Raw genomic sequence first — 19,361 nt, 5'->3', positions numbered from 1 at the left:
ACACTCGCAATTTAATACTGTAGTGTCATAATAGTGGTTGCCGATTACATAATCGATCTAACGCCGAAAGAAATTCAACATGTGTTTCTTTCTCATGGAACACTGAAAAGTCTTATAACAAAAGTTACGCATGCGCATTAACTTACTAGTGGCTTATTTCTCTTTGTTTCTTCATTGAATGCAGTCGTGAGTGTGTATTTTTGATACGATAACTGCAAATAATTTTTGTTACTTTAATTATAAGCATTTAAAGATATTTATTATTTAACAATTGTACATACAAAACAATTTATAATTTTAAAGTGAAATAATTATAATTTTAAAACAAATTATATACTTTTACTTATTTATATAGTTCTTTTAATAAAAAGTTTATTATATCACATCATAGAACATTTACAATATTATAAAATAAAAAAGCTAAAAATAATTAATATCGAGAAAAAAATTTTTTTTATTAAGTTTTAATTTTTGGAGATTATTATTCAATGTTATAATTTAAAAATAGTTAAAATAAACATATATAGATATTTGTCACGTCACTATATACATTACACATATTAGAAAATTACATTATTTTAATAATTTAATTATTTAAGAAATTTTCTGCACACTCTACAGTGCATACATTTTTATTGTATATAATATATATACCTTTTTATTTATACTTTTCAAAGTAAATTTTCTAATTTGAAACTTTTAGATAGGAGAAAACATAATTTATTTTTTTAATTTATTTTTTTTAAATTTATATTTTTAATTATACACGTTTATATATTTATTAAGTCTTACATAGCAACTTTAAATATTTTACATACACTTTGAAGATATACAAAGAGCATTGATCGTGTTGTTGTAAATGCGATAAACCCTATGGTATACTTCAAAACAGTATTCATGTGGAACAGCAATAAATAATGATATATATCTGGATCAATAAAGAATTTATTTGAGATTTACAGGCGACAGGGTCGAAATTCGCGCGTCTGCAGATAAAATAATATGAATAAAATATGGCTACATTTGGGCACTAATAACAATTAAAAAATTGCAAGCGAAGGATGCTAAACAACATTAGAACAAATTTTCCAATTAACAATCAGTGTATTATGCATTGATTTGCAGTGTTATACTTATAACAATGATAATTAGTAAGTACTTTGGCTTTTAGAAATTTCGGCTTTAAAATTATTTATATTATCACTAAAAGATTAGTGTATTTATTTCACTAATTGAAAACTTATAACTAATAGCATTGAAAATTAATGTGTTTTTATTGATTTCACTAATTGTCATTTTAAAAAAATTACACTTATAAGATTGTAGTTTTCTTATAATATAAACTTTTTAATTTATGTATAAATTATACGTAATATTTATTGTAATATACTTTGTATGATCTTTATATAATTCTTAATCCCAATTCAAATATATCTGATATATCTGATTCAAATATAAAAGATAAATTGTTAAACAGATAAGCTTATTGACTTGAAAAATATATTCTTTTTTTTGTTTAAGCTACATAAAATAACAACTATATTTAACTGTACCAAATTAACAATTATATTTAATTTACATTTTTAATTACATTCTATGTATTTAAATAAACATAGAATATATTATCTCTTGTTGACATTTATACTTTAATAATGCATAATAATGAATAAAAATATTTTCATCAATTTCCCATGGAATACATAAGAACAAAATAAGACAAGGATGCGTTTACCAGCTACAACAAAAAGAAAACAGTTTTATTTTATTATCTTAAAGTATGATATGTATATAACATATAAAATGTTTTATACCGTAGCAAAACATTGTAAAGACGACACGAACAATCCACCGACATTCAAGCCAAAAGATTTATTGCCTCTTAATAATAAAAATAATATAAATTTTTGTATATATAATGGAGTTATGTACCATTGAACATCGTATCTACATTTATTGACATAATATCAAGAATTACTGACATGATTTTCACGTATATGTATATTTGTTATGTGTACATAGTAATTTTTATATTTGCATTACAGAAAGTTTGTACAACAATTATAATATAATAAAGTATAATTTTTCTTACGCAGTAATAAATATAAGATTATAGTGATTTATAATTTCTTGTCCGATAAAATTGGCTAAGAACATGTACACAAAACAACTATATGTTGCAACACATGCTACTGAAAATTCACCAATATTAAACTTAAATGACAGCAACTGAAAAAGCTAATGTACAAGTGTGCATGTTGAAATCAATTTTTAAATCACAATTTAAAATAAAACTTACGATCTATGTATTACAAAAGGTAGTTTTAGCTACAGCATAATTTGTAATTACTTGAGACGAAAATTGTAATTATTTAAAAAAATAAAAACTTTTTATTAACCTTAATCCTGAAGACATGGACTTATAACATACTACATAAAGTAGCATTTACTCTGTAACTGTAAAATCAGCAAATTTGCTTAATCCTCTTTAAAGAAAGTAGATAAGTAGAAAAACTCAAAAGATCCTAGAGACATGAAAAATTATAAGATAAATGCCGAACTAAACGAGTATTTAAAGTTTCACATATGTTTTTTTTCTACAAGCAATAATTTTGCTAATTATTTATAAAAGATATTGTTTTTAGTCAAAACAACATTTCTTTAAAAGATTTCGACAAATCGTTGTTTCTCTGTTTAAAATTTTACTTAAAAAATAGAAAATTAAATGACGGATAAAATTTATTATTTACTTTAAAATTGATTAAAATCAAAATATTTAATAAACATTGTTTATTAAGGTAATTCTAAAATTTCGCAAATAATCTTTAATGTTAACAGATTTCATGATTCTTTTTAAACTTTTAAACGTTTTAAAATAAGGAAAAATAGCATTGTAATAAATCTATGTGTTCAAGAAAAAAGTGTTTAAAACGAAAACATGTTCAAGATTAAGGTTAATCATAAGTTTTTAATTATATAGTGTTTCTATTGTATTATATTGTAATGATAAATAATAAATTTTATGATTAGTGTAGCATCAGCTATTTAAATAAACACCACAATAGTACATATTCTTACAATATTTTTATAATTAATTAAATTAAGAATGTTTGTATCTAAATTAAATGATTATTAAAACTGCTAATATAATCTGATTTTTGTTATAATGCTGTCTTATATTTGATAAGTTGTATTAAAATAATTTATAAAACTGAAACATAAACTTAGAATTTTAATATTTCCAAAAAGAGTTACCAAATATACTAATAACATTACAAAATTAGAATTTTTTATAAATATGAATTTTTTTTATAAATATTTTATACTATAAATATAAAATTTTATAAATAATATAAAATTATAAATCTAAGCTGTCAAAATTATTATTTCAAATGTAATAGAAATTATTAATATAAAACAACATAAACATATAATACACAATATTTATTAAATGTAAATCTATAAATAAAATATAACTTACTCGGAAAGTATTAAGACTCAAAGTAAGAACTCCGAACGCTATTAAAAACATGAATGACATCTCAAAATTAGATATTAAATATTCGGAAAACCTTAAACAAAATTTAAAAAATAAAAGAATATAGACTGATGTATAAAAACAACTATATAAGTAAGACATATTAGTTGTGTTTAAAAAATGAATTTTTATCGCATATATCATATATAAATATTATACAGAATATAAATACCCACATTATTGCCTTTCGATGAAGATGTATACCATAAATAAGACTTTTATAAACCAAATTTTTGTTTTTTAGATTAATACTTTGTATATAAATTTCTATTGCATTTTTAATACGATAACTGCAAATAATTTGTTAGTATTATATAAAAATTAACTATTTAATGTATTTAAAAATATTTAATATTTAACAATAATGTAAAACAATTTATAATTCTAAAGTTAAATAATTATAAGTTTAAAACAAATTATATACTTTTTGTAACATCAAGTTATATGCATATTTATACAGTTTTTTAATAAATATTTATTATGACATATAGAAGGGCATTTGTAATACTATACAATGGCAAAGTTATGTTAAAAATTATTAGTATTAATTAAAAAAAATTAATTACCTTTTCCCATTGAGTCTTAATCTTTAGATACTTAAAAAATTCTAATTTTAAAATAGCTAAAATAAGTGTATAGACATTTGTCACGTCGTTATATACATTACACATGTAAATATTATTTTAATAATTTAATTATTTAAGAAATTTTCTGTTTACCGTATAGTATAAACATTTTCATCATATATGATACACTTATACCTTTTCTAGGTTCAGATTTACTTTGAAACTTTTAGAGTAAAACGTAACTTATTTCACTAATTTTAATTGTTTTTATACATTAACCTAATTATTTATTGTTTCTTACCTAGCAATTTTAAACATTCCACATGCATGTTGAAGATATGCAAAGAGCATTGATCCTGTTGCTACTAATGTGAAAAATCCTATGCATGTACTTGCATTGAAGTGGATTAGCATTAAATAGTAATATTTCTCTTGATCAATAAAGTATTCCATTGCGATTGACAGACGCCGTGGTTGAGACTCATTTACGGAGAAAATAATATCAATAAAATCTGGCCACAATTGCGCGTTAATTAAAATAAATAAACTGCAAAGAAGACATGCTAAACAACATTAGAACAAAGAATTACTCATATAAAATTGTATTTTTCTATAATCTAAACTTTTTAATTAATTTACGTATAAATATACATAGTATTTATTGTAATATATTATGATCTCTATAATTCTTTATCTTAATTCCAATATGTCTAATAGCATATAAAATATAAAATGCTAAATAATTAGATTGTTATGTGTAAAAACAAACAATATGAAGAAATAATTAATAACTTCAAATGTGTACAATAAACATTATAAAACAAAATGTGTTTTAATATTAAATTTCCCGTCGGCATTTGTTATGCCTTTAAAAAACTGTCTATTTTCTACTCTCTCTATCAAATTATCTACTGACATAATTAATTTAATAATTATAATTATTGCAACATATTAAAAAAAAAATTTAAAATTGCGGAATAAAATTTTAATTTGGAATATTATTGAATTATTGATCTACTTTCCATTTCTTCGATTCTGACATATCTAAATTTAAGCAAAAATTATACATATTTCCTGATTCAAACATATTTAAAGAAATATTCCATATTAAAAAATTTTAAACATACTAATACGCGTTTATCAGATATAATAAAAAATAATGTCTTACTTATAAACGCAATCGTATAACGTTTCGAAATATTTCCATATTTTTCAAAGATGGCGATTTCATTATTATCTTTTAAATCACTATAAATAAGCTGAAGGTATTCCATTAAAAACTTTATCTGTTTGTTTAATAAATTTTTACGTTATTTTATATACATATATATATCTTTTATTAAAAATATAGAGAAAATTGTAATACTTGAACAATTACATTATACAAATATTTATTAAAACAAATATAATAAACGGTCAACTTACTGTATTGCTATTAATGTAAAACGAATTATATTGAATAGCAACGCTAATATAACCAAATAATAGAGAACAAATTTTTATTATGTGATCTGTAGTACATTTTGAAGTCAAAAATGCTGTAAACTGTAATTAATTATTTTTTGAAGAAGTTATAAACACATACATGACTTTATCATTTGCTACACAAACCCTACATCATACATTATAAAAATATTTTTTGTTAAAACCGAGCTTTTAAAACAATTCGTGCTATTTAAATTCTATTAACTAATAATAAATTATTTTACTTTTTTATAATACTATGCAAAAATAAACTTAAAAATAGTGCTTTACTTAATCATATATATAAGTCTGTTAATATTGTTTGAAAAATAACGTTTTATATAATATAACATTTATATCTAAATAAAATTTAACGCTATATTGTAATATATTAAAAGATACACTTTAGATGTCTATTATGTCTTGGGTTTTCTTATATTAATACAAAAAAAAATTATACATATTAATAAACATTGTATAATAATAATACATATAACATAAAATGACAAATCTTTTTTCAAACTACATTTGTAATTTACATTATATATATTTTTTCTGTTTTTTATATTGACATTATGTAATCGTGCATAATATGTAAGAGCAAAAAGTAATACTTTTAAGGCTGTTATAAAGAATATATATAATAAAATATTGCATATGTTATAACTCTAACGAGTTATTTTGTCAAACATTTTTTTCGAAAGTATCAGTGTTATTATTTATAGTAATTACAATTTTTAAATTCATGTATAAGTATGTAATCAAATTTGCAATAAGTATTTGATTACTTTTAATTTGTAAGTCATAAATTTATAATTACATTAATGAATTTAAAGTAATATTAATAAAACACATTTATTTTAATTAAGTAAAATATACAGAAAAGATTTGAATATCCAAATTAATAGAACAATCCGCTTGTATTAAAATAATTTGCTACATCTTGTATAATAAATACAATAATATTCTCAGAAATTGACATACCTGAAATATAATAATGCTTGCAATAGCACTGTAGCAACAAAATAAATGAAATCGGGCAAATTTCGAATTTTTATAAGGCCATAGACCAATTAGTAACAAAAGATTACGATTAAGATTGAAATGTTTATCTGCAACACTGATCATTCTTCTGCTAATACTAAAGTGCGTGTGTATACATAAAATAAAAAAAACGAGAATTCTCTTATCTCTACTATTATCTATGAAATATAAATATCTCATATTTTCTACATTTTGTCTTTTATTGAAAAAATTATTATAAAATATTATATGCTATAATTCAATTCTTAATAATTTAGTTTCATCGCATTATAGTACAAAAGATCTTCGTGCAATTGAAGCATACGTAATTTAACATCGTAGTGTCATAATAGCGGTTGCCGATTACATAATCGATGATGCCGAAAGAAATTCAACATATATTTCTTTCTCATGGAACACTCAGTAAAGTCTTAGAACAAAAGTTACGCACGCGCATTAACTTATTAGTGGGTTATTTCTCTTTGATCCTTTATTGAAATCAGACGTGAGTTACTTTTGAAATTTTTTACAATAAAAAAATGTTATATTTAATAATTGTCTAAAGTTTATGTTATTTTTTGCAAAATAAATTATTTCAATTTTCATGTGCTTTTCTATGCTTTAATTTAATAAATTATCGTGCCATGCAAATAAATATTAAGTCATTTTTTCTTACATTAGGTGTTATTAAAAATGTTTTCTGCTCTCTAATTTATACTTCTTCTATGATTTTTAACATTATTTGTGAAAATCATTAATATTGTTGCACTCACTCGACACAACTGCTCACTCTCTCTTGCAAACGCGGATGAGAAAGGAAAAGACACTGTTTCTCTCAAAAAACGCGTATCAATGTTACAATACAACAGAACAGAGAAAGGTTTCGGAACACGTCCAAACGCAAAGATGTGCTGTGATTTTCGTCGCACAACTGACTACAGCCTCCATACACAATAAGTACGAAGCCGCGAGATCCGCACTCACAACAATGTGTTTCTTTTTCCACATTCAAAAGTGCCATTCAAAGATTAGAAAATTGACTTTTAAAAAATTTTATCAATTTTTTTAATTGCACAGGAATCGATAAAGATAATTTCAAACGAGAATGTAACACAAAAATATAGAGATCTATGTACGATTGATTCGTAAGATTCGAGAGTTTAGTGTTCGGAACTGCCATCTTAGCCGTCAAGAGCGGCAGGCATCGCAGACGCGCACGGTTAGACTAAGTTCGTTCCATGAGTCACCGACTGTTGTCCCTGTCGTTGTCCAGGATATTTCTTCGAGGTTACAAATTCGCATGAGTAATCCACAAAGGGACGGTCTGGAAAGGAAGGGGAGTTTTTATTCCCCTCATACCGCTCCGCTTTATTCTGTTTTATAACATATGGTGTCTCTTCTTCTTCTTACGGTAAGGGAACACACTCGCATGTTAACAGAATATTATAAGATGACCAACTGCAATAATTTAGCTACAGTATATCAATATAAGCATATTTCGTGCAATATTAGAGTGTGGCTATAGAAAGAGATACAAGGAAATTAATTATCTCAAAACTAATAAAATAAAATTAAATAAAATTGCGTATATTTAGAAATAATTTTATTAATTGTTTGATACGATTCTAAATAATATTATCGTATGTTTGTTGAGAATATTATAGAATTAATTAAAGTTGGTTTAAATAGTTACTGTCTTTAAAAAATCCATCTGATCATCTTTCTTTGATGTGTGCACGTAAGTTTGGCGTGCAAAGGTGTAGGGGAAAGGAGGATAAGATGACAACCTTAAGATTTGTTGATTTTTCCTTATTTCTGTGGTGCAAAAATGACCTAATTTTTTTTAGATTCACTAAGTCTTTTGTATCTACCATAAAAATTAGTGAGTGAAAGAGAGAGAGAGAGAGAGAGAGAGAGAGAGAGAGAGAGAGAGAGAAAGAGAGAGAGAGTACAATTATTAAATTATATAATATTATTTTGTATTGTAAACTAGTAATTTCGTAGAAAAAAAAACAATATGTAATATAAAATCATTATAGCTTAATTTATATTATCCCTAAACATAATTAATTTCTTAATGTATAACGTAATTAATTTACTTTATCTTTATAAGATATTTATAAAAAATTGTGCGATACAAAAAAATATAAGTAATTTTTTATCTTACATTATGTATTATCTTACATCATATATTATAAAACGCTTTCTGCTATTACACTTCTTTTACGATTTGCAATATTTATTTTTTAGACATAAGCTAATGCTGTCTTTTATTAACATTTTTCATCATTGTAATATTAAGTGATAGTTACATTTTTATGATCGCATTGAATACATAATAGTAAAATAAGATATAGATGCATTGGCCAGCTGTAAAAGACCATATTTGCTTTTATTTCAACGTACAATTTATTTTATCGTATGCTAATATAAATATTATTTTATTATAAAACAAAATTTTAAAACAAAATTTTTGTATATTATATACAATATTATCAAGCCTCGGTTAACACATTGGGTGTACAGTGTACCCACACGTCAACTTTGAAGTTAAATAAATTGCCACAAATTTTTAACTTAAAATATTTGAAATTAAAAAGATATGATTTTTTTATAAAAACTGATTTTTTGCAAAAATTACAATTTTCAAGATTTTTTTTAAACATTAAGCTTCTCAAATTTTAACATTGTAATAATCAAATAATATTCTAAAAAGATTAAAGATAATCCACAAGTTTGGTTATCATATTTCTGATAATTTAAAAACAGTGACCATTTGAAAATGGATATTAATATGCTGTACCCAGTGTGACAACAATGCGACTGGAGATAAGTGTGACAACCGATTATTAATACTATAAATATATATTGATAGTATTGTATATATATATAATATTTTTGTATTGTATACATGAAATATTGTATGAAGCGTGTTATACCGTGGCAAAACATTCTAAGGATGCTACGAACAATCCACCAACACATAAACCAAAACTCTTATTGCCTCTTTGCAGCAAAAACAGTATCAACTTTTGTATGCGTAAAGGAGTTGTATACCATCGCACTTTATATCTAAAAGTAATAACAATAAAAAGAAATAGCTTAATAAATCAAAGTTTTTATTTTTATTTTTATCTTTTATGGCTATAATTAACTTTATATTTGTAAATATAAGTATATACAGAATAAATATATTACTTACGCAGTGACAAATATGTGATTATTATGATCTATAATTTCTTGTCCGATGAAATTAGCCATAAACATATATACAGTGATTAGAACTGCAATTGCAAAATTAACTAAAAATTCCTCCTTATTACATCCGAATAACACAATTTGAAAAACCTAATACACAATTACGCTATTGAGATCAATGCTTGAAAGAAGGTTAACATAAAGGAGAATTAATTTAAACATAATAAAAGCAAAATTTGGTACAAATTTTATTAATTATTATAGATTAATGTATTAAATTGCAAATATTTTTATAAATAAAAAATTATGTATTTTAATTATAACTATTATATAAAACATTTCTCACATTATTATGATATAATATCATAGGTATTTATTGATAAATTTTATGATAATTATTTTCTAACTAAATTTTCAAATTGCACAATCTTGTTTTTATCTTATTAAAATTTCACAAATAAATTTTGTAAAATAAACATCTGACATTAAAATAATAATCTAAAATAACGTAAAGAAATATTATACAAGTTTTTAAGTACGAATTTATAGAAAGAAAACTTACTCGAAAAATATTTAAGCTTAAACTAAGCACTCCGACCGCTATTAAAAGCATAAACGATATTTCAAATGTGGATATTAGATCATTAGAAAATCTTTAAAAACAAAAGTGTATTTTTTAGTATTATTAAGTAATATTTTTATACGTATACAGTGTTTCTACAGTCTGATCCATTCCAGATGATTAAATCTTTAAAACAGCTTTGAAAAAATATTTTAGATAAAAGTTGTAAGATATTAAGAAACTCTGAAAAATTAATCTTGAGTTTTTCAAGGTCAATGTTAATGTTTTCATGAATAAGCTTTCATTTTTTATTGCATATTCTTATGCAATAAAATGCATGCTCTTTTCAAGATGTTTTCGAAACTTTATTGACTTGTATTTTCTGCGCAAGCCAGTCCCAATATAAGAAGTTAATTTTTACAAAGTTTATACACCTCCGATATTCACATTACCCGAAGTATATATAAGTAAATCGTGAGGAGATATTCTGAAATTTATAAATTATATAACTTATATATTATATTAAGCAAATATATATATATATATATACTTTCTTTATTATCTATCTTCCTTAATATATTATAACTTTTATTGGAAATATTTTATTGCCGTTTCTGAGATCCAAAGAATGGGTCAAACTTTCAAAATGTACATAAAAATATTATGTGTAGTCTACACATATACCAACGTTAAAGCTTTTCGATGAATATCCACAGCACGAACCATCCTTTTATGAGCCAGAAACTCGTTTTGCAAGTTAATATTATTTTTTACGTTAGCTTGTATTGCTCTCTCAATGCGATAACTGTAAATAATTTAATTATTGAAAATATATATAGCTATAAACGTAAATTTACGTAAAAATAATTGATAAGATTTAGAAAGATAAGAAATTATAATTTTGGTAAGTTATTAGCCCGAACAATACATGCAAACGTCTAATAAAATTTTAATATTTATAATATTACTTAGATCCCATTAAAAATTTTAAATAACAACGATATTACAAGGAATGTTATATATCTTTCTTGTTTAATTTTGTCTTATTCAAAATTCTACTTTTAAAACAAATATGTATATAAAAGTAATTTTATGTATTTAGATTATATTTCATATTACTATTAAAAATCATAAATATTAATTTTTTTTATTTTAGTATATGTGTTAACTATTTAAGTTCTGCATATTGTCATAACATATACTTTGCAATTATTAAATGTTTAAATATTTTATTGACACGCATTGGACATATTTATTTTATGGTTTCACAAATGAATCAACTAATATTATATTATTAGTTACTTAATATTATATTATTCCAATCACTGAGGGTAGTTTAAAGTTAAGTCAAAAAATCTGTAACTTTTATTCGTACATTAAATTAGAACGTTTTAAACACTTAATAATTGTTTTTTATCATCTATACACTTATTACTGCGTTGAACTTTTTAAAGCTTTTTTTAAAACATATATTATTATTTTGGTATAAGAAATCTTTGTCAATTTTTCTATTATTTAATTTCTTTTGTTATTTATTATTATATTACCTAGCAATTTTAAACATTCCACAGGCATGATAAAGACACGCAACGAGAATTGTCCCTGTCGCTCCCACAATGACACATCCAGCAATCATAACTGTATTTATGTGGAAGAACAATAAATAAAAATATCTTTCTTGATCAATAAAATATTCAGTTGCGATCTGCAAGCGACGCGATCGAGATACGTTTGCAGTTAGTACAATATGAATAAAATGTGACCATAACTGGATACCCACAAATGTAATTGCGCCAAAAAAGAAACTCACTAAACAATAATATAAAATAATTTTCTAATTTAAAGTTCTACGTACATTATACAATATTAACAAAAATAAATATACTTAGTAATGTATTTCAAATTATCTTATATATAAACATATTTACTTTAGATAATTACATAATCTTTATTATGTGAGTTGCCATTTTTTTCTTATTATTTTAAATGTATATTAAATAATTTTTAATTTTATTTAATTAACAATAATTAGATTTTTTATTTAATATATTTATTGTGTATTACAAGGTGTCATCATAAACACTCTGTAATGTTACTCTATATTTTAATGTAATGCAAAATTATATATATGTGTGTGTTTTTATAGTATCTCGCGTCAAACACGCAGTACGAGATTGGCTTATGTATCTACATGCGAATTAAAGATTTGTTACACCAAGTTATAAGATCTTAATAGTTGAATCGGTTAAATTTTGACTAGGCCTAATCAATAATTTAGGTTTGAATTATATGTATTGTAAAAGCTTTTATTTATTTTTGTTTATGTGCCTGACAAACGGAGATATTACGTAAAGTCTAAAATGTAAATTTTTTACATTAAAAAACGTCATTGTCGCCCAAAAAATTCTACCTTTCTAACGTATATTAATTTTATACTTTAATGTATCTATACTATATATATAATAAAGTATTTTAATATTATTTCATGTAATAGTTTATAGCAATAAAATGCTTCCTGGCATTTCATTACTTCTTTATTTTTGCTGTTAAATATGAACGTTAATATTTCACTTAGACAATATAAATACTTCTAAAAGTTTTAACATTGTAAATGATTAGAAATATAGAAGAAAAACAGAACGAGATGCTTGCCTATAATACCAATTGTATAACTTTTTGCTTTGTTTCCATATCTTTCTATAATAGCAATTTCGTTATTGTTCGTTAAATCATCATAGATATGCTGAACTTCTTCCATTAAATACTTTACCTATTGTGTCAATAAGTCTTTATTTTTCACTTGTTTAAAAAAAAATTAATAGTTATAATTTTTCATATTAAGGTATTTGTGTGTGTGTATGTGTGTGTTTGTGTGTATGTGTACGTGTATGTGCGTGTGTGTGTAAATAAATATAATAAATCGTCAATTTACCGTTTCATTATTAACATAAAAAGCATTGTATTTTATGATAAAACCGCTGGTGGCAATTGCGGAAGATAGAATCTCAATGATTAATTCTGTAGTACATTGTGAAGTCAAAATTGTTGTAAGCTATAAATAATAACTATTTGTAAGAAATTTTTTTTAATGTTTTTATTCCTTACCACTACATATTGTAAACTACTCTTAATTATTATTATTTTGTACTTGTAAAAATTTAAAATAAATTACAATTACAGTTTTTTCTTTTCTGTTAATATAATTCTAACATAAGTAACGTATAATAAAATACTATATAACGGCATTTGTTATGTTATGCTGGTATATATGCGCAGTATATGCGCACTTAGATTTTTTAAATAAAGAATAAGATCTTATTATTTATTTATTGTTTACATTTGAGAAATAAATCAAAGAGGTTCTTTATATTTAATTGCTCAGTTAAAATTAATATTGTACAACATTAATATTGTACAATACAATATTTTCACAAAAAATATTAATTTTAAATTGATAGAAAAATTTATAAATATGAATTGGATCTGTAGATACATACATTAAGATGATATTTATATATTACAAGAATATATCATACTTGAAATACAATGCCAGTTATGAGAATGCTAAAGATGCAGATTACTTGCAGTTGAGCAAGTTTCGATTTTTCATAAGGCCACAAACCAATTATTAACAATAGAGTTCGATTGAAACTGAAGTACTTATCCACAATATTTATCATCTCTCTGCTAGAACTAAAACAGTCGCAAAACAGTTACCGAAAACAGAATGAACGAAATTTTATTTATCTCTATTGCATTTAGTTGGCTGATTACATTTTTTCACTTTTAACATCAATTTAACGTTTTACTATTTAAGTTATCTTCTGTAATTTAGTTAAACTGTAAGCAATACATGAATTGTTGAGAAATACTTGAGAATTTAACATTACGTCAGGACACAGTCTATCTTCAGCAATCGATTCAGCAACCGGAAGAAATTAACAGGTGTTTCTTTCTCATAAAATATTATTCACAAAAAAGTATCGCAGTATAGTTCGCGCATACTATGAAAAAATGTATCGAGGTGCAGGTATAGGTATTAGAAAAATAAAGTCCTTAGTTATAGGTACTTCAAATGTACCTTAAACATGCTTAGGTTATATGTACTTTTATCAATATAAAATTTCAGACTAAATAAGCATTTATAATAAATAAGCATTATTATTTCTAGGTACAAATCTTGTCTTCCTATATAGATAAGATAACTTTCAGTATAGCAAAAAGAGTCAAATTGACAATGTAATTTATTTATTGTTTATCTGTATAAACACCAATTTTTTTAATTTAACAATATATTATATTATTTAACAATATATTATATTAATACTACAACTACTTTATTTTATAAAAATAACAAAATCATTAAATTGCATATGATAAAATTTATTTACAGATTACCAGTATAACCATAATCTGGAAGTATAAATGCGTCATCTGGCGTCATCTGTCCGCAATCGTAGTATTCACTTATTTATTTAATAAAAAGTCTACACTGCAAGAAATACAAATATGAATGTATTAGCACGTGCGTTTTTAACTATACTAGATGATTTTATATAAAAACCAAAAGTATTTACTATTATAATAACGTCATTCCCTATAAATCAGTGCCAAAAAGTTACGCATGGCTATGCCTAAAACACATTTCTTATTATATTATCCACTTTTGTGAACCGATTGAAACCAAACTACAACAGATAATCTACTATTATCTAAAGCCTTTAATGAGTTGAACATCGGGTCGATAAATCTGTTAATTAGAAAAATTAATGATTCGTCATCTTACCCACTTCGTCATCTTACTCTCCTTTTCCCTACTTTATTCTGCAAGAGTCTATCGCCTTACAGATTCTTCTGCCGAAAAATAGTCGCCTATTAAATAATTAATTCAATGTCGAAAAAGATTCAGCTGTTTCTTTTTTATAGAATATCATTTATAACAAAAGTTCTAAGGTGAAAGTTACGCAAGTATATTATTTGCTTTTCGATATATTCATATCGATGTATGTAATTCACAGTTAAGAAAAAAATACTTTATTAAAAGTATCCTGAATGAGAGGGTGAGAAAGAGGGTGAGAGAGGGAGAAAGAAAAAAAGAAAAAAGAAAGAAAGACGGAGTATATACAATAATTAGATTATATAATATTATTTTGTAAACTAGTAATTGTAAACTAGTATTGTAAACTAGTAATTTCTTAAAATGAAATACAATAAGTAATATAAAATAATTACAGCTTAATTTATATTATTTTTAAACATAATTAATTTCTTAATGTACAACATAATTAATTTACTTTATTTTTATAGCATATTTATAAACTATTGTGCATAACAAATAAATATTAGTAATTCTTTTTCTTATATTACGTGTTATTATAGAACGTTTTCTTCTCTCTCATTTACTTTTTTTATAATTTGCAATATTTATTTTTTTAGATATATTAAAGACATGAGATTAAATGCTGTCTTTCATTAACATTTTTCATCATTGTAATATTAATGGATAGTTATATTTTTATGATCGTGCTGAATACATAATAGTAAAATAAGATATAGATGCATTGGTGAGCTGAAAAAGATCACGTTTACTATTATTTCTTTATACAATTAGTTTGCTTTGTCGTTTATTAATATAAATATTACTTTAATATGTTATAAAAAATTTTTTTATATTGTATACAATATTATTAATTTTATAACTATATATTGATAATATTGTATATTATATGTGAAATATTTGTATATATGTATAAATATACATATATAAAATATATAGATATTTAAAATTTAACACATTATTTATGCATATACATAATACATAAACCATGTTATACCGTGGCAAAACATTCTAAGGATGCTACAAACAATCCACCAACACATAAACCAAAACTCTTATTGCCTCTTTGCAGCAGAAATAGTATCAACTTTTGTATGCGTAAAGGTGTTATATACCACCGCACTTCATATCTAAAAGTAATAACAATAACAAAATTTTTAATAGAAAATGTTTACATAAATTTTTACATCTATTTTATTTTTCATATTTTATTTTTCTCTTTTCTGCTAATAATTAATTTTATTTTTGTAAATAAATAAATATGTACAAAATGAATATATTACTTACGCAGTGACAAATATGTGATTATTATGATCTATAATTTGTTGTCCAATGAAATTAGCCGTAAACATATATAAAGTAATTAGAAATGCAATTGCAATATTAACTAGAAATTCTTCCTTATTATATCCAAATAATATAATTTGAAAGACCTAATACACGATTGCTATTGAGATTAATTCTTGACAGAAGTTTAATATAAAAGAGAATATAAATATAATTTAAAGCAAGATGTGGTACAAATTTCATCACTTATAGATTAATGTATTAAATTACAAATATTTCTATTAATAAAAAGTTATGTATTTTAATTATAACTATTCTATAAAACATTTCTCACGTTGTCATAGTTTATACTTTTTGCTAAATTTTATGGTAATTATTTTCTAATTTTGTACAATCAAAGATTATACAATCGTTTTTATCTTATTAAAATTTCACAAATAAATTTTGTGAAATAAATGTCTGGTTTTAAAAATAGTAATAATATAAAATAATATAAAGAAATATCACAGAAAATTTTTAATGTAAATTTATAGAAAGAAAACTTACTCGAAAAATATTTAAGCTTAAACTAAGCACTCCGACTGCTATTAAAAACATAAACGATATTTCAAATCTGGATATTAGATCATTGGAAAATCTTTAAAAACAAAAATATATTATTAAATATTATTGAACGTTATATGTATAGTGTTTTTAAAGTCTACTCCTTGGACATCGGAAAGAGTTTTGGAAAAATGTTTCAGATGAAAGTTATAGGATATTAAGAAAGACAGAAAGACTATTGAATATTAATCTTAAGTGCAGATTTTTTCAAGATCAGTATCAACGTTTTCTTGAATAAAATCTTTTTTTTTTATTAACATTAAGATGTAGATTTTTATTTAAATAATTATAATTTGATATTATTAATAATATATATTAAATATTAATAAACAGATATCAAAAATAGATAAGGTAAGCTCGGGAAAGTGCGGCTCGGGATAGGCACCATCGGCTTGTGTAATGTTGCATGGAAAAAGACATAGAGGGTGCTTTAGCCGTATGTTGAGTAAATGCAATCATGCAAATTTTCACTACTAAAGCACTTGCTATTGTCAATCAGTAACGTAGTTACTCAGTACAGTAGTAAACAGTTAACACTAAAAAAAACTTTGATGTCAAGTTGTGAAAGTTATGTTATTTACGTTCGTCATCAGTTAACATGGAAAAAATAAAACTTGTAAGTATTTTTTATAGTTAACATTATATCTGTAATTGACAATCTTATTTGTTTTTTCTTTTCACTGCATAATGGCAGTAATAGCCGGGGTCACAAAACCGAGGCAAGTGCGCCATTAAAACAAAGTTTTCTAAAGTGTGATTTTTTTCTCTTAATTTTCATTTCTTCTAAAAATGACCTTATGCATCTATAAAGTACAATTTAAGACATGTGATATAAAATCTTCAGAGATACATAAATTTTGTTTTATTGTACTATAAGAATAATATAGAAAAAATATTAATTATGTATTTTATTCTATTCTTACACTTTATTTTTAAATATAAGAATATACATATATGTAATTATAACACAATTTGATAAAATTTAATAAAGAATAATAGTAGTAAAAAAGTAATAATAAATTCTAATCAAAATATATTATGTGTTTATGTTTAATAATATTTTTTTATTCATTATTTAAAGTAGTATAGTGTAGAGAAAGAGAGAGAGAGAGAGAGAGAGAGAGAGAGAGAGAGAGAGGTTGCATTTCTCTTTAAAATATATTCTATTACAATATTGTTATAATATTACAAAATTACAGTGTTTCGTTGCAATTTACAAAAAGTGGACATCTTAATGTTACCGAAATTTCCAGCAATGATATAATAAAATTTCGCAACCAAATTACAATATTGCAATGTATTTGAAATCTTTCAGTACTGTATGCATTTTCTTATGGCTCTTGTCGAGACGTTTTCAAAACACTACCGACATGTGTCTTCTGTGCAAGCCAGTTCCAAGATATAAAGTTAATTTTTGTAAAGTTTATATACCGCCGACGTTTGCATTACTCGATGTATATGTATCGCGAAGAGATATTCTGAGATTTATACATCATATAGTGGCGCAAATATATATTTTTTTTCTCCATAGCTGTCTTTCTTATTATATTATAACTTTTGTTAGAAACGTTTTCTGTATCTAAAGCCGTTTCTGTAATCCAAAGAGTAGGTCAAACATTCAAGATACTGTGTGTAGGCTATCTATATGTATACATATACCAACGTTAAAGCTTTTCGATGAATATCCACAGCACAAACCATGCTTTTATGAGCCAAAAACTCGTTTTGCAAGTTAATACTTTTTTTAATATAAATGTGTATTGCTCTCTCAATGCGATAACTGTAAATAATTTAATTACTGAAACTATAATTAACTACGGGCCTAAATTTATTTAACAATGATTAGCAAAATTTGGGAAAATAAGAGATGTTTCAAACACCTTATAATTGTTTTATTTAATCTGTGCACTTATCACTGCGCTGACGTTAACTTTATAAATCTCTTTTTTTGTATATTATTATTTTAAAATAAAAAATCCGTCATTTTTTTATTATTTTATTTTTTATTATGTATTATTATATTACCTAGCAATTTTAAACATTCCACATGCATGATGAAGATATGCAACAAGCATTGTTCCTGTCGCTCCCAATGTGAAACATCCAGTAATCATAACTGTGTTTATGTGGAAGAACAATAAGTAGAAATACCTTTCTTGATCAATGAAATATTCAGTTACGATATGCAGACGACGTGGTCGAGATACATTTGCAAACAATACAGTATGAATAAAATGTGACCATAATTGGATACCCACAAATGTAATTGCGCCCAAAAAAAGACTC

General features: G+C 23.8%; 3 protein-coding genes across 5 annotated transcripts; all 3 read right to left on the bottom strand.

The window, feature by feature from the left end:
- Positions 1–1,253: 1,253 nt before the first annotated feature.
- LOC105827989 (odorant receptor 43a) lies at positions 1,254–7,130 on the bottom strand. 2 transcript variants are annotated; one of them, XM_028189616.2, is made up of 9 exons: positions 6,550–7,130; positions 5,527–5,646; positions 5,270–5,387; positions 4,403–4,664; positions 3,712–3,825; positions 3,479–3,569; positions 2,090–2,235; positions 1,812–1,944; positions 1,254–1,735 (listed from the first exon to the last, which is right to left on the bottom strand). In XM_028189616.2, the coding sequence occupies exons 1-9, from the start codon at positions 6,787–6,789 to the stop codon at positions 1,682–1,684; spliced, it is 1,278 nt and encodes a 425-aa protein (XP_028045417.2). In that variant the 5' UTR covers positions 6,790–7,130; the 3' UTR covers positions 1,254–1,681. The 2 variants fall into 2 exon arrangements, with proteins under 2 accessions (XP_028045417.2, XP_028045416.2); XM_028189615.2 differs by lacking the exons at positions 3,712–3,825; positions 5,270–5,387; positions 5,527–5,646; positions 6,550–7,130 and having other exon boundaries at positions 3,479–3,516; positions 4,403–4,568.
- Positions 7,131–8,753: 1,623 nt separating this feature from the next.
- On the bottom strand, positions 8,754–15,481 carry LOC105827967. 2 transcript variants are annotated; one of them, XM_036290514.1, is made up of 7 exons: positions 14,926–15,481; positions 11,896–14,840; positions 11,037–11,153; positions 10,349–10,439; positions 9,791–9,936; positions 9,528–9,660; positions 8,754–8,958 (listed from the first exon to the last, which is right to left on the bottom strand). In XM_036290514.1, exons 2-7 carry the CDS (start codon positions 11,982–11,984, stop codon positions 8,905–8,907), a joined length of 630 nt encoding a protein of 209 aa, XP_036146407.1. In that variant the 5' UTR covers positions 11,985–14,840; positions 14,926–15,481; the 3' UTR covers positions 8,754–8,904. The 2 variants fall into 2 exon arrangements, with proteins under 2 accessions (XP_036146407.1, XP_028045415.2); XM_028189614.2 differs by having other exon boundaries at positions 11,896–15,480.
- Positions 15,482–15,771: 290 nt separating this feature from the next.
- LOC105827978 lies at positions 15,772–19,246 on the bottom strand. Its single transcript, XM_028189618.2, has 6 exons — positions 19,101–19,246; positions 18,739–18,855; positions 17,019–17,109; positions 16,473–16,618; positions 16,183–16,315; positions 15,772–15,917 (listed from the first exon to the last, which is right to left on the bottom strand). Exons 1-6 carry the CDS (start codon positions 19,187–19,189, stop codon positions 15,864–15,866), a joined length of 630 nt encoding a protein of 209 aa, XP_028045419.2. The 5' UTR covers positions 19,190–19,246; the 3' UTR covers positions 15,772–15,863.
- Between the last annotated feature and the right edge of the window lie 115 nt (positions 19,247–19,361).

Source organism: Monomorium pharaonis, chromosome 8 (assembly GCF_013373865.1).
Source record: "Monomorium pharaonis isolate MP-MQ-018 chromosome 8, ASM1337386v2, whole genome shotgun sequence".
Classification (NCBI taxonomy): domain Eukaryota; kingdom Metazoa; phylum Arthropoda; class Insecta; order Hymenoptera; family Formicidae; genus Monomorium; species Monomorium pharaonis.
This window is presented reverse-complemented; position numbering and strand designations above follow the sequence as displayed.

What these genes read in the sequence shown, in the direction of transcription:
- LOC105827989 (XM_028189616.2), bottom strand. Translation starts at nt 6,789, where the DNA reads ATGAGATATTTATATTTCATAGATAATAGTAGAGATAAGAGAATTCTC. An exon ending in TGAGTCTTAATACTTTCCGA is followed by an intron (nt 2,236 to 3,478) that starts GTAAGTTATATT and finishes CTTGTACATTAG; the next exon opens with CTTTTTCAGTTGCTGTCATT. An exon ending in AATCTTATATTTATTACTGC is followed by an intron (nt 1,945 to 2,089) that starts GTAAGAAAAATT and finishes CAATAAATGTAG; the next exon opens with ATACGATGTTCAATGGTACA.
- LOC105827967 (XM_036290514.1), bottom strand. Translation starts at nt 11,984, where the DNA reads ATGATTGCTGGATGTGTCATTGTGGGAGCGACAGGGACAATTCTCGTT. An exon ending in TAAGCTTAAATATTTTTCGA is followed by an intron (nt 9,937 to 10,348) that starts GTAAGTTTTCTT and finishes ATTGTGTATTAG; the next exon opens with GTTTTTCAAATTGTGTTATT. An exon ending in AATCACATATTTGTCACTGC is followed by an intron (nt 9,661 to 9,790) that starts GTAAGTAATATA and finishes TATTACTTTTAG; the next exon opens with ATATAAAGTGCGATGGTATA.
- LOC105827978 (XM_028189618.2), bottom strand. Translation starts at nt 19,189, where the DNA reads ATGATTACTGGATGTTTCACATTGGGAGCGACAGGAACAATGCTTGTT. An exon ending in GGAATGTTTAAAATTGCTAG is followed by an intron (nt 18,856 to 19,100) that starts GTAATATAATAA and finishes AATTATTTACAG; the next exon opens with TTATCGCATTGAGAGAGCAA. An exon ending in AATCACATATTTGTCACTGC is followed by an intron (nt 16,316 to 16,472) that starts GTAAGTAATATA and finishes TATTACTTTTAG; the next exon opens with ATATGAAGTGCGGTGGTATA.